The following is a 14,616-nucleotide window of genomic DNA, read 5'->3' on the forward strand; positions in this document are numbered from 1 at the left end:
ACGCTGATGAAATGTTCTGCTCGAGATGGGGGGCGTTCATGCTGTAACCAATAGGATGCTCGAGGGGGGTGTTCATGAAGTAACCAATGGGAACGCCCCGAATCCAGGCTGCGGTAGCACACTAACAGCGGGTAAGACTCCGTGAAAATGACAGTGTATTGAAATGCGTCACGATGTAAACTGTGCATTAGACTGTAATCAGTGTCAGCAAAACGTTGCATGGATGAGGTAATGGTCAGTACTGCATTGTTATCAAAACATTCCTATTGATATGATTAACCAATACTATAAATGGTTATTTGGAATAAACTTAATGAATTATTAAGTATCCATTCATTAAAAAAAATATATATACAGCAAAGCACTGTAACTGTAATAATGAATGCTTTACTGGTTGTATTCAGAGAGAGAAACTCCTTAGGAATGTGTGTGTCCCCTATCAGTAACCACATACAGGAAAATTCAGCAGCAGCCCAAGAAGATAATCAATCTGTTAAATTCTTCCTGTGTGATTGTGTCTTGTTCAATGTGACAGAGATTAACAATTAATTTGACGTTCCTATGGTGAATGTGACTAGAGTGCCGACGTCACTTCCGTGCGCACAGCGTTCACGTTTGACAACAAGCCTTAGCAAGCTGCGTGTATTTCGGGAAGATATTTTGCCCCCAATAATCGTCCAACGATGACTAAATTACAATATCTGAATGTGTATCTAACTGAGCGTTTGATGCAAGCTGCCGAGGAGATACTTGGAGTGGTCGGAGACACGATCTCCGAGTATCAGGAAGAAATAGCCCGGACAAAGAGAGAGAACCAATACCTGAAACAACACTTGATCACACCGGTCTCACCGGGTATGTAGCTAGCCAGATTACTTTACTGTACTTCTCATTTACACGAATTAGCTAAACAGCTAGAAAAGTTACATTGTTTTCTACAATAGTTGACTCTGTGGGGCAGAAAGACGGTGGATGCCTAGCTCTCAAACTCTAAGCAGCCAGAAGGCTTCTCCTATAGTTTCAGCCATTAGCTTCGCCCACGACTACCTCACGTGAACTACAATCCGGACGCTGTTTTAACCTTTAGAAACTTCAATAATCATTGCTTTCGATACATATGGCTCTTATCTTTCATCAGTGCGAAATACCGGAGTTCCCACTCGTGCACTCGTGATGGGTCGTTCGCGAACGAACGGCTCTTTTTGGTGAACGTTGGGAATCGCGTCGGTGAAAGAGACGTTTATTTGGCTCCCTGATTTGCATACTGCTAATAGTGCTTTTTGAGCTTTAAAAAAAGATTATCTGCAAATAGGGTACACAATCATTCTCCGAATATGGTAAATTGGAGACAGCGGAACAATTTGTTGACAGGGGGTGCAGGATTTTTTTAGGCCTAATTTAGATTTGTTTCTTCTTACAATTTCCAACATTTTGGTAGGCTATTTCGAGAGCTTGGGACAAAGTTCTGTCTGCATTTCTGTCAAAAATGAGTTGACATAGCCTTGTTCTGTTCAATGATCTCTACCTATATAGTACTCTAAATACCCCAATCCATGTTGATAAGCTTAAAATAATAAAATATAAAAATAGCTGACACCATTTAAACCAATGAGGGTTTGGAACTTTAAAGCCAATTATCTCAGAATCATCATCTTGCAGATATAACCTTATAGTCCCAAGCACTTGATGTGTTAGTGAACTGTCTATGATTAGATACATGTAGCTTCTCTTCTGTCATTATATGTTGCCCTATAAGACTAAATAAACCCTTGCTCACCAGAATGTCAAATCAAATTTTATTTGTCACATACACATGGTTAGCAGATGTTAGTGCGAGTGTAGCGAAATGCTTGTGCTTCTAGTTCTGACAATGCAGTAATAACCAACAAGTAATCTAGCTAACAATTCCAAAACTACTACCTTATAGACACAAGTGTAAGGGGATAAAGAATATGTACATAAAGATATATGAATGAGTGATGGTACAGAGCGGCATAGGCAAGATACAGTAGATGGTATTGAGTGCAGTATATACATATGAGATGAGTATGTAAACAAAGTGGCATAGTTAATGTGGCTAGTGATACATGTATTACATAAGGATGCAGTAGATGATATAGAGTACAGTATATACATATACATATGAGATGAGTAATGTAGGGAACATTATATTAGGTAGCATTGTTTAAAGTGGCTAGTGATATATTTTACATAATTTCCCATCAATTCCCATTATTAAAGTGGCTGGAGTTGAGTCAGTGTGTTGGCAGCAGCCACTCAATGTTAGTGGTGGCTGTTTAACAGTCTGATGGCCTTGAGATAGAAGCTGTTTTTCAGTCTCTCGGTCCCAGCTTTGATGCACCTGTACTGACCTCGCCTTCTGGATGATAGCGGGGTGAACAGGCAGTGGCTCGGGTGGTTGCTGTCCTTGATTATCTTTATGGCCTTCCTGTGACATCGGGTGGTGTAGGTGTCCTGGAGGGCAGGTAGTTTGCCCCCCCCCCCGGTGATGCGTTGTGCAGACCTCACTACCCTCTGGAGAGCCTTACGGTTGTGGGCGGAGCAGTTGCCGTACCAGGCGGTGATACAGCCCGACAGGATGCTCTTGATTGTGCATCTGTAGAAGTTTGTGAGTGCTTTTGGTGATAAGCCACATTTTTTCAGCCTCCTGAGGTTGAAGAGGCGCTGCTGCGCCTTCTTCACGATGCTGTCTCTGTGAGTGGACCAATTCAGTTTGTCTGTGATGTGTACGCCGAGGAACCTAAAACTTACTACCCTCTCCACTACTGTTCCATCGATGTGGATAGGGGGGTGTTCCATCGGCTGTTTCCTGAAGTCCACAATCATCTCCTTAGTTTTGTTGACGTTGAGTGTGAGGTTATTTTCCTGACACCACACTCCGAGGGCCCTCACCTCTTCCCTGTAGGCCGTCTCGTCGTTGTTGGTAATCAAGCCTACCACTGTTGTGTCGTCCGCAAACTTGATGATTGAGTTGGAGGCGTGCGTGGCCACGCAGTCGTGGGTGAACAGGGAGTACAGGAGAGGGCTCAGAACGCACCCTTGTGGGGCCCCAGTGTTGAGGATCAGCGGGGTGGAGATGTTGTTGCCTACCCTCACAACCTGGGGGCGGCCCATCAGGAAGTCCAGTACCCAGTTGCACAGGGCGGGGTCGAGACCCAGGGTCTCGAGCTTGATGATGAGCTTGGAGGGCACTATGGTGTTAAATGCCGAGCTGTAGTCGATGAACAGCATTCTCACATAGGTATTCCTCTTGTCCAGATGGGTTAGGGCAGTGTGCAGTGTGGTTGAGATTGCATCGTCTGTGGACCTATTTGGGCGGTAAGCAAATTGGAGTGGGTCTAGGGTGTCAGGTAGGGTGGAGGTGATATGGTCCTTGACTAGTCTCTCAAAGCACTTCATGATGACGGAAGTGAGTGCTACGGGGCGGTAGTCGTTTAGCTCAGTTACCTTGGCTTTCTTGGGAACAGGAACAATGGTGGCCCTCTTGAAGCATGTGGGAAAAGCAGACTGGTATAGGGATTGATTGAATATGTCCGTAAACACACCGGCCAGCTGGTCTGCGCATGCTCTGAGGGCACGGCTGGGGATGCCGTCTGGGCCTGCAGCCTTACGAGGGTTGACACGTTTAAATGTTTTCCTCACGTCGGCTGCAGTGAAGGAGAGTCCGCATGTTTTAGTTGCGGGCAGTGTCAGTGGCACTGTATTGTCCTCAAAGCGGGCAAAAAAGTTATTTAGTCTGCCTGGGAGCAAGACATCCTGGTCCGTGACGGTGCTGGTTCTCTTTTTGTAATCCGTGATTGACTGTAGACCCTGCCACATACCTCTTGTGTCTGAGCCGTTGAATTGAGATTCTACTTTGTCTCTATACTGACGCTTAGCTTGTTTGATTGCCTTGCGGAGGGAATAGTTACACTGTTTGTATTCGGTCATGTTTCCAGTCACCTTGCCCTGATTAAACGCAGTGGTTCGCGCTTTCAGTTTCACGCGAATGCTGCCATCAATCCACGGTTTCTGGTTTGGGAATGTTTTAATCGTTGCTATGGGAACGACATCTTCAACGCACGTTCTAATGAACTCGCACACCGAATCAGCGTATTCGTCAATGTTGTCGTCTGACGCAATACGGAACATATCCCAGTCCACGTGATGGAAGCAGTCTTGGAGTGTGGAATCAGATTGGTCGGACCAGCGTTGAACAGACCTCAGCGCGGGAGCTTCTTGTTTTAGCTTCTGTCTGTAGGCAGGGATCAAAAAAATGGAGTCGTGGTCAGCTTTTCTGAAAGGAGGGCGGGGCAGGGCCTTATATGCGTCGCGGAAGTTGGAATAGCAATGATCCAAGGTTTTTCCAGCCCTGGTTGCGCAATCGATATGCTGATAAAATTTAGGGAGTCTTGTTTTCAGATTAGCCTTGTTAAAATCCCCAGCTACAATGAATGCAGCTTCCGGATATATGGATTCCAGTTTGCAAAGAGTCAAATAAAGTTTGTTCAGAGCCATCGATGTGTCTGCTTGGGGGGGAATATACACGGCTGTGATTATAATCGAAGAGAATTCCCTTGGTAGATAATGCGGTCTACATTTGATTGTGAGGAATTCTAAATCAGGTGAACAGAAGGACTTGAGTTCCTGTATGTTGTTTTGGCCACACCACGTCACTTTAACCATAAAGCATACGCCCCCGCCCCTCTTCTTACCAGAAAGATGTTTGTTTCTGTCGGCGCGAAGCGTGGAGAAACCCGCTGGCTGCACCGCCTCCGATAGCGTCTCTCCAGTGAGCCATGTTTCCGTGAAGCAAAGAACGTTACAGTCTCTGATGTCCCTCTGGACTGCTACCCTTGCTCGGATTTCATCAACCTTGTTGTCAAGAGACTGGACATTGGTGAGGAGAATGCTAGGGAGTGGTGCACGATGTGCCCGTCTCTGGAGTCTGACCAGAAGACCGCTTCGTTTTCCCCTTTTTCGAAGTCGTTTTTTGGGGTCGCTGGCTGGGATCCATTCCGTTGTCCTGGGTGAAAGGCAGAACACAGGGTCCGCTTCGCGAAAGTCATATTCTTGGTCGTACTGATGGTGAGTTGACGCCGCTCTTATGTTCAGTAGTTCTTCTCGACTGTATGTAATGAAACCTAAGATGACCTGGGGTACCAATGTAAGAAATAACACGTAAAAAAACAAAAAACTGCATAGTTTCCTAGGAACGCGAAGCGAGGCGGCCATCTCTGTCGGCGCCGGAAGTCAACATGTCATCAATTGATAGATTTAATGCTTCAATCTAGTTGACATTGGTAAAGTTCTCTTCTGCTTCTTTTGTAGAGCAAAGACGTTAAGGCACTGGTGAGAAAATGCAATAACTTAACAAAAAAACGGGACAGGTTTTGTAACATTACTAAAATGACATCAGTTTGACCGGTTGTAAGGAAATGGAAAGCTATGAAAATGACCCAACATGTTTCTAATAAAATTTCAGTTTGGCTTGGATGCATGTTTTATGTGGTTGAAATATTAGCTTTCATGAAGCTGATAAAGATAGCACCTCTACAGACTGTGCATTTACATTCTCTCAAGATGCTGAAATAAATCAATCATATTTCTCCACTCCTGTTCCTGAGTCATTTCACATTTGGTGTATAATTTTACTGCAATTAATGCTTAATTCCGCAGGAGTTCATATTAAGGCTATGTGAAAGGTTAGATCTACAGTCAGTGTCCAGATTTCAGTTTCCATTTAAAACATCTGTTCAGTAGGCTACAGTTCCCTTGATGTGCCCGTCTTGTAACTTCAAATTTTTATAGCGCCTCACAATGATCACACATAAGATAGCAGTGCTGGCTATCATCCTCTTTTACCACTTCACCAAATTTTTCATAACTTTTCTTGCCCTGCCTTCTCGTTATTTTCAACTCTTAATTTTACAGCTTTTCTCTTATTGAATTCAACTCAGACATTGTCTTTTTATCCTCTGTGTTTTAACTAACTTTTTCTGCCCCTTCACAAAAAACATTTGGTGATTGGCGTGTAGGCTATTTTGCGCAAAAGCTTATAGGCTCATAGCCCACCTATAATTTAGCCCAAACAACTACCTCTTTCCCTACTGTATTTAATTGCAAATCTACCATTCCAGTGTTTTACTTGCTATATTGTATCTACTTTGCCACCATGGCCTTTTTGCCTTTACCTCCCTTATCTCACCTCATTTGCTCACATCGTATATAGACTTGTTTATACTGTATTATTGACTGTATGTTTGTTTTACTCCATGTGTAACTCTGTGTCGTTGTATGTGTCGAACTGCTTTGCTTTATCTTGGCCAGGTCGCAATTGTAAATGAGAACTTGTTCTCAACTTGCCTACCTGGTTAAATAAAGGTGAAATAAAAAATAAGAAATAAATAAATGTACTAATGCCAGAAACCCTAAAAATAATTAAAGAAAAACTTCAATGTACAATAATAAATTGTACAAAACTGTTATTTTTTTATGTATCGTTTTCTCTTCATTCAACCAGCGTGTCCTTCATCCACACAATATTGCATGACCCTAAACCCGCCTACACCGCAAATATATCAGCGTGGACAGCTGGTTATGAACTAACCCCCACATCACTACAATAAACCCATCAACTTCAGGACACACTTGTGACTTGAATGATGGAATTCCTGTTCCACTTTTTAAAATAATAAAACATGCATGAAATTCAAAAGAATATGACGTCGTTTAAAACCTCTTACTTCTACCCCCTCCTTTTTCGAAAATTCTGTTAAAAATCACGCAACTTTTCAGCGTCCTGCTACTCATGCCAGGAATATAGTATATGCATATGATTAGTATGTGTGGATAGAAAACACTCTGAAGTTTCTAAAACTGGTTAAATCACGGCTGTGACTATAACAGATCGTGTGTTTCATTGAAAAACGCAAGAAAAACTGCTCTCTGAAAGCTAAAAATAATTTCCATAAGTCACTTCCATGAGTTGTTAAAAGAGGACAGAATTTAATATCGACCTGCATGCAATTCATACAAATTCCACACGATGTCGCCATTGTCGTCATTTTCAATTGAATTAATTGTTGGAAAATCCATCTATCTGGCATCCGTTTCTTCCAGTCTTCACCCGGATGTTGTTAATGTGGACATGGGCAGCCATTGATTTGCAAACGAGGAGCTATTGAATATACATCGCCCTGTAATCATTTTGATAGATTATAAACGTTTACTAATACCTAAAGTTGGATTACAAAAGGATTTCGAAGTGTTTTGTGAAAGTTTATCGTCGACTTTTTTAATTTTAAAAAATTACGCAGCGTTTAAAAACAATGTTTTTTTCTGAATGACACAGCTTCCATACAAAGCTATTTTGGGTATATATGGACCGATTTAAACGAAAAAAAGACCCAATAGTGATGTTTATGGGGCATATAGGAGTGCCAAGAAAGAAGCTCGTCAAAGGTAATGAATGTTTTATATTTTATTTCTGCGTTTTGTGCTGCGTCGGATAAGCAGAGTCTTTGTTTACGTCGCATTCATGCATTTTCAGGTGGTGCATGCAATCAGATAATAGCTTCTCATGCTTTTGCCGAAAAGCATTTTAAAAATCGGACTTGTTGGCTAGGTTCACAACGAGTGTAGCTTTAATTCAATACCCTGCTTGTGAATTTTGATCAAGGTTTGAGTTTAAACGAGTACATTTAGCATTTAGCGTAGCGCATTTGCATTTCCAGGTGCCTACTTGAGACATATGCGTCTCAAGTAGAATCAAGAAGTTTTAACAAGATATAGTGCATTTGGAAAGTATTCAGACCCCTTGACTTTTTTCAAATTTTTGTTATATTACAGCCTTATTCTAAAATTGCTTAAATTGTTTTTTTTTTTCTCTCATCAATCTACACACAATACCCCATAATGACAAAGCAAAAACAGGTTTTTAGAAATGTTTGCACAAAAAAAAAAAAATGGAAATATCACATTTACATAAGTATTCTGACCCTTTGGCAGCAATTACATTCTTCAGTTTTTTTGGGTATGACGCTACATGCTTGGCACACTTGTTTTTTTGAGTTTCTCCCATTATTTTCTGCAGACCCTGTCAGGTTGGATGGAGAGCGTCGATGCACAGCTATTTTCAAGTCTCCAGAGATGTTTGACCAGAGTCTGGCCTCTGGCTGCTCAAGGACATTCAGAGACTTGTCACGAAGCCACTCATGCGTTGTCTTGGCTGTGTGCTTAGGATCATTGTCCTGTTTGAAGGTGAACCTTCACCCCGGTTTGAGGTCCTGAGTGCTCTGGTGCAGGTTTTCATCAAGGATCTCTATGTACTCTGCTCCGTAGGGATGGTGCCAGGTTTCCTCCAGACGTGATGTTTAGCATTCAGGCCAAATAGTTCAATCTTGTTTCTCATGGTCTGAGAGTCTTTAGGTGCCTTTTGGCAAACCCCAAGCGGGCTCTCATGTGCCTTTTAGTGAGGAGTGGCTTTCGTCTGGCCACTCTACCATAAATGCCTGATTGGTGGAGCCCTTCTGGAAGGTTCTCCCATCTCCACAGAGGAACCCTGGAGCTCTGTCTGAGTGACCATCGGGTTCTTGGTCACCTTCCTGACCAAGGCCCTTCTCCCCTGATTGCTCAGTTTAGCCAGGTGGCCAACTCTAGGAAGAGTCTTGGTGGTTCCAAACTTCTTCCATTTAAGAATGATGGAAGCCACATTGTCCTTGGGGACCTTCAATGCTGCAAACATTTTTTGATACCCTTCTCCAGATATGTGCCTCGACACAATCCTGTCTCAGAGCTCTAGGGACAATTCCCTCGACCTCATGGCTTGGTTTTTGCTGACATGCACTGTCAACTGTGGGACCTTATATAGACAGGTGTGTGCCTTTCCAAATCATGTCCAATCAACTGAATTTACCACAGGTGGACTCCAAGCAAGTTGTAGAAACATCTCAAGGATGATCAATGGAAACAGGATGCACCTGAGCTAAATTTTGAGTCTCATAGCAAAGGGTCTGAATACTTATGTAAATAAGGTAATAAAAAAATGTAAAGCCTGTTTTTGCTTTGTCATTATGGGCTATTGTGTCTAAATTGAGGAAAAATACAATTTAATACATTTTCGATTTAGGCTGTAACGTAACAAAATGTGGACAAAGTCATGGTCTGAATACTTTCCAAATGCACTGTATATAGGGTACTGTATCAATCAATCATTAATTAGTTAATGTCATTGCACAGCATACGAGTCATTCATGATTTTAAATGCAATCAAGCATTTTTGCTTTAACAAAATATAGCGTCCCTTGAATAATTAGCATAAACAATAAATAAACCACTCTATTTCGGCATTTGCATTCACGAATGCGCGCGACTGTTTTTAGTCTTTGCTGTAATTAAGGCTTTTTATTTTTATTTTTACATACTCTCTGGTACTCTTCGAATTTATTTACTGTTGTTTTCATTGTTTCCGAACGGTCAGAAAAATAACATTGTAATCTAACAGCACCTGTTTGACACATCATATGCACACAGCACTTGCTCTTTACCTTATTTTTATTTATCTCCGGTGTTTTCCACAACTACTCAAATTTATTCCACACATCTGACTTCCCCTTTACCTCCTTAGCAACCAGTAAACATTCCCCCGTTTCGAGTTTGTCACCTCCTCTGCATCCATTTTGCTGTAATGTGTTACGGTGTTCCGAGTTTGTTATAACCAATTTATTGATGTGATTATGATATGCTATAGGTCAGGCCCTATAGGTCACGTGCATGTGATTAAAAAAATTCCGAACATCGATTGGTTGAAGAACTGAACTCTCGGTCGGCAAAGTTTTTTTTTTTAAGTCGGGGACAATCCTACAATCGCGGGAAAACAGTTTGGAAAGCAAATGGCTATTGCTGTAAAGAGAAGATCATGAAAAGACTGTCTTTTAGTCATAAAAATTCTCAACCTAATTGAGCGAACAGTATAGCCTACCTTATTGGATAGTCTATAAGCAATATCAGATACGTTTCTTCTCATGCCTTTCTACTACGCTTTATATGACTGGAGACATTAGCAGAATAATTTTTTAAACAACAAAAAGTTCAGGGTAGCCTACTCTGCTAACAGCTTTGTCTGATTCATGTAATAGCCCTACAAGAAGGGGAGAAACAAATACAATGACATCCAGGAAATTATTGTCCAAAAATAAACATTCAAGTGGCACTGACCCAACAATGATAGATTGAATGTGTGCGCTCATCGGGGATATGGCCAATGCTCTCCGATGGTGCCCTACTCTACGCGGTCAGCCATGCTTTTAAAAAATATATATATATTATGAGCCAAAATTATGGCTATGCAATCTTTTCATCACATTAGGAATAGCAGGCTAACTAACATAAGTTTGCAAATGTGATGATGTATGGAATGCATTATTACAAAAGGCGCATTTTTAATGGTGACAATTAACTTCAAACTCACTTGCCGCCTATGCGCTGGTACAACACACTCAAATAATGCAGTGCCGTGGCTTGATCCAGGTGGTTATCGGAGGGTCTAATTAAATCCTACACCAGGGGTTCCCAAAATGTTTTGGCCTGCGACCCCATTTTGATCAACACTTTTCCGCGACCACACAATGTATTAAAAAAAGAGAGTGATGTAATCAACGGCCAATGTTTACCTTTTTAAATTGGGGATATGACAGTCTATTACACATCAGTCTGACAGTACTTTTGATAGTATTTCAATTTGTCTGTTTCTTTCGCGACCTCTAGTTTGGGAAACGCTGCACTACACCCTTCATAAATTTCACTCCCTCAGCTTTGGTACACTTGTGTGTATGGCAGACGCACGCGTGAATGCCCAAATGGATGGATGGGTGAGGGGAAGAGGTGACATGGGATTCAGCCAGAGACATAGCTATGTCATTCCCAGAACAAGCTAGCTAACTCAATGGTGGTCTTGCTAATCAAGCGTCAACAGCTGTCATTGATGTAAATTGTCTTCTTTCCCACAGCTCCTCAGCCCATTGTCTCTTGGGTCTCAGAGCAGCAAACTCCCCCTGAGCAACAGCGCTGTGAGCAGGAGTGGAGCCCCAGTCTGGGCCAGAGGGACACAGAGCACACACAGATTAAAGAGGAACAGGGTGAACTCAGGACCCGTCAGGAGGTAGAGCAGATTCAAGGGCCTGAGGCTGATACCAAAGAAGACTCCATAACCATTCCTCCCTGTGTGAAAAGTGACTGTGATCAGGAGCCACCTCAGTCCACACATCTTCTCCAAACTGTGGAGAACAGAGAGAAGTACTCTCTACTGACCAACACAACTGGACAGATCAAAACAGAACCTGATGGAGAGGGCTATGGAGTATCACTATCAGAACCAACCAGTGACTCCCCTCAGTCTCAGCCCCTCTCTGCAGTAAATCCAGACTGTTCTAGAACACAGAGTGAGAACACTGAAAGTGTTCCGAGAGATCCAGAAAGGAGACCAGAGGAGGACACCCAGACACACTCATGTACTCAGTGTGGAGCCGTGTTCTGTGAGCTATCCCAACTGGAGGCACACATGCTATCCCACACAGTACCACACAGTGGTGACACTAGTCACAGGCAAATCCTCTGCACAGTCTGTTGGAAGTCATTCACCTCTACCAGTTACCTCAAGGTCCACATGTGTTCTCACAATAAGGAGAAGCCCTTCCACTGTGGTGTGTGTGGCAAGAGTTTCAGCTACTCAGGCAGGTTCAGGGAGCACCAACGCATCCACACGGGAGAGAGACCGTACCGCTGCCACGTGTGTGCTAAACGCTTCAACCGGTCTGCCCATCTGAAGACCCACCTGAGGGTCCACACGGGGGAGAAACCCTACTCCTGTCCTGTCTGTGGGAAAGGATTCAGTCAGTCCAGCCATATCAAGGGACACCTCAGAACTCACACCCGAGGGAGGTAGATGAAAGATGCCTTTTTTTATTAGGATCGCCATTCTCCGATGCCAATGGCGACAGCTAGTCTTACTGGGGTCCAACACATAACGAAAAAGACATTACAGACAAAATACTTTACACTTAAACATTAACATGTAGTGTGTGTGTGCACTCAGTTCCACATACATGTCAGTACATACACGCAACAAGTAGGTCAAATGGGGGAGAGGCGTTGTGCCGTGAGGTGTTGCTTTATTTGTTTTTTAAAACCAGGTTTGCTGTTCACTTTCCCTATATGAGATGGAAGGGAGTTCCATGCAATCATGGCTCTGTATAATACTGTAAGTTTCCTTGAATTTGTTCTGGACCCGGCGACTGAAAATATGTCTGGTGGGGTAAGTGCTGTGTGTAAGTTGATTATGCAAACAATTTGTAATTTCGAACACATTGGTGTTTCTTTATAAAAACAAGAAGCCATGCAGTCAGTCTTTCCTCAACACTTAGCCAAGAGAGACTAGCATGCATATTATTGCTTAGGGGATGGCGGTGTCAAAAAGCAGAGCATCTTTTTACCACGGAGAGACCTCTCCCCATCTTTACAGCCATTAAATCAATATGTTTTGACCATGACAATTTACTATATTAAGATAACACCAAATAATTTAGTCTGCTCAACAGCCAAACCATTAATTACCAGATTCAGCTGAGGTCTAGAACTTACGGAATGATTTGTACCAAATACAATGCTCTTAGTTTTTGAGATTTTCAGGACCAGTTTATTACTGGCTTCCCATTCTAAAGCTGACCAACTCCTTGTTTAGGGTTGCAGTGATTTCACTAGCTGTGGTTGCTGGCCCATATAGGGTTGAATCATCAGCAGACATGGACACAGGCTTTGTTTAATGACAGTGGCAGGTCAGCTTTCCATCTAAGTTGTCAATGCCAGGAGGTTTGTCATTATTGATCGATAACAATTGTTCCGCCTCTTCCACACTAACTTTACAAAATTCAAACTTACAATGCTTTTCTGTCATTATTTTCTTTCAACTGTTCGTGGTTGGCATTTACTGCCTAGGTTTGCCCTCTTTGCCAATGAAGTAATTATTAAAATAATTTGCAACATTAAATGTTTTTTTGTTGAATAAGCCATCTGATTTTATGGAAGATGGAGCTGAATTTTGTTATTTATTTAACCTTTATTTAACCAGAAAGGGCTCATTGAGATTTAAAATCTATTTTTCCAGAGTGTCCTGGCCAAGATAGGCAGCACCAAGTCATTACAAAAATTACAGACAAACAACATGAAAGACTACAAGTAATCTAATAAAAACCATAGAATTCACGAGAGTGTCTTCCTGCCCATAATTTAATTTAAAGTACTCAAGTTATTTTCCATCATTATTTTTATCATTGACCTTGTCTTCATAAGTTTCTTTTAAGTTTAGTCACATAATTTCTAAAATCTCAATAAGAGATGTGCAGCCAGACTTATTAACCACTCCTTTTGCCCCATCTCTTTCAACCATCGTTTTTCAATTCCTCATCAAATCCTTAACAGTTCTAACAGTCAGTTTCTTGACAGGTGGCATGTTTATCAATAATTGGAAGAAGCAATGTCATAAATTCATTAAGTGCAGCATCTGGATGCTTCTTATTAATCACATCAGACCAACAAATCTTTTTTACTTCTACATAAGTCACAGCTAAATATTTTGTATGATCTCTTATACACTATTTTAGGCCCAGCTTTTGGAATCTTGTCTTTCCTGGATATAGCCACTATATTGAGATCACTGCATTCAATGGGTTTTAGAACAAAGTGCTACAGTATTAGTTCTACATGTGGATTATAGAAACTTATCAAAAAAAGAAACGTCCTCTCACTGTCAACTGCGTTTATTTTCAGCAAACTTAACGTGTAAATATTTGTATGAACATAAGATTCAACAACTGAGACATAAACTGAACAAGTTCTACCGGCATGTGACTAACAAAAATGGAATAATGTGTCCCTGAACAAAGGGGCGGTCAAAATCAAAAGTAACAGTCAGTATCTGGTGTGGCCACCATCTGCATTAAGTACTGCAGTGCATCATCTCCTCATGGACTGCACCAGATTTGCCAGTACTTGCAATGAGATGTAAACCCACTGAGGAGGGACCCTAGGCATCTTTCTATTGGTGTTTTTCAGAGTCAGTACAAAGGCCTCTTTTGTGTCCTAAGTTTTCATAACTGTGACTTTAATTGCCTACCGTCTGTAAGCTGTTACTGTCTTAACAACCATTCCACAGGGAAACAGTGTTTAAACCCTTTACAATGAAGATCTGTGAAGTTATTTGGATTTTTACGAATTATCTTTGAAAGACAGGGTCCTGAAAAAGGGACATTTCTTTTTTTGCAGAGTTTGGTTCCTGTAGTGTAAACACCCTGGTAGGTTGATTTAATAACCTGAACCAGATTACAGGCACTGGTTACAGTGAGAAGCTTCCTCTTGAGCAAACAGCTTGATGGAAACAGTCAATATTCAGGTCCCCAAAAAAGTAGACCTCTGTTTATATTACATACACTATCAAGCATTTCACACACATTATCTAGATACTGACTGTTAGCACTTGGTGGCCTATTGCAACACCCTAAAAGAACAAGCTTTAGTTGAGATAGGTGAACCTGAAGCCACAACACTTCAATATCACTTTAC

General features: G+C 41.8%; 1 protein-coding gene across 1 annotated transcript; it reads left to right on the plus strand.

Moving 5' to 3' along the window:
* Positions 1–602: 602 nt before the first annotated feature.
* On the plus strand, positions 603–13,045 carry LOC139422769 (zinc finger protein 70-like). Its single transcript, XM_071174101.1, has 2 exons — positions 603–855; positions 11,010–13,045. The coding sequence occupies exons 1-2, from the start codon at positions 684–686 to the stop codon at positions 11,942–11,944; spliced, it is 1,107 nt and encodes a 368-aa protein (XP_071030202.1). The 5' UTR covers positions 603–683; the 3' UTR covers positions 11,945–13,045.
* Positions 13,046–14,616: the final 1,571 nt, after the last annotated feature.

Source organism: Oncorhynchus clarkii, chromosome 12 (assembly GCF_045791955.1).
Source record: "Oncorhynchus clarkii lewisi isolate Uvic-CL-2024 chromosome 12, UVic_Ocla_1.0, whole genome shotgun sequence".
NCBI lineage: Eukaryota > Metazoa > Chordata > Actinopteri > Salmoniformes > Salmonidae > Oncorhynchus > Oncorhynchus clarkii.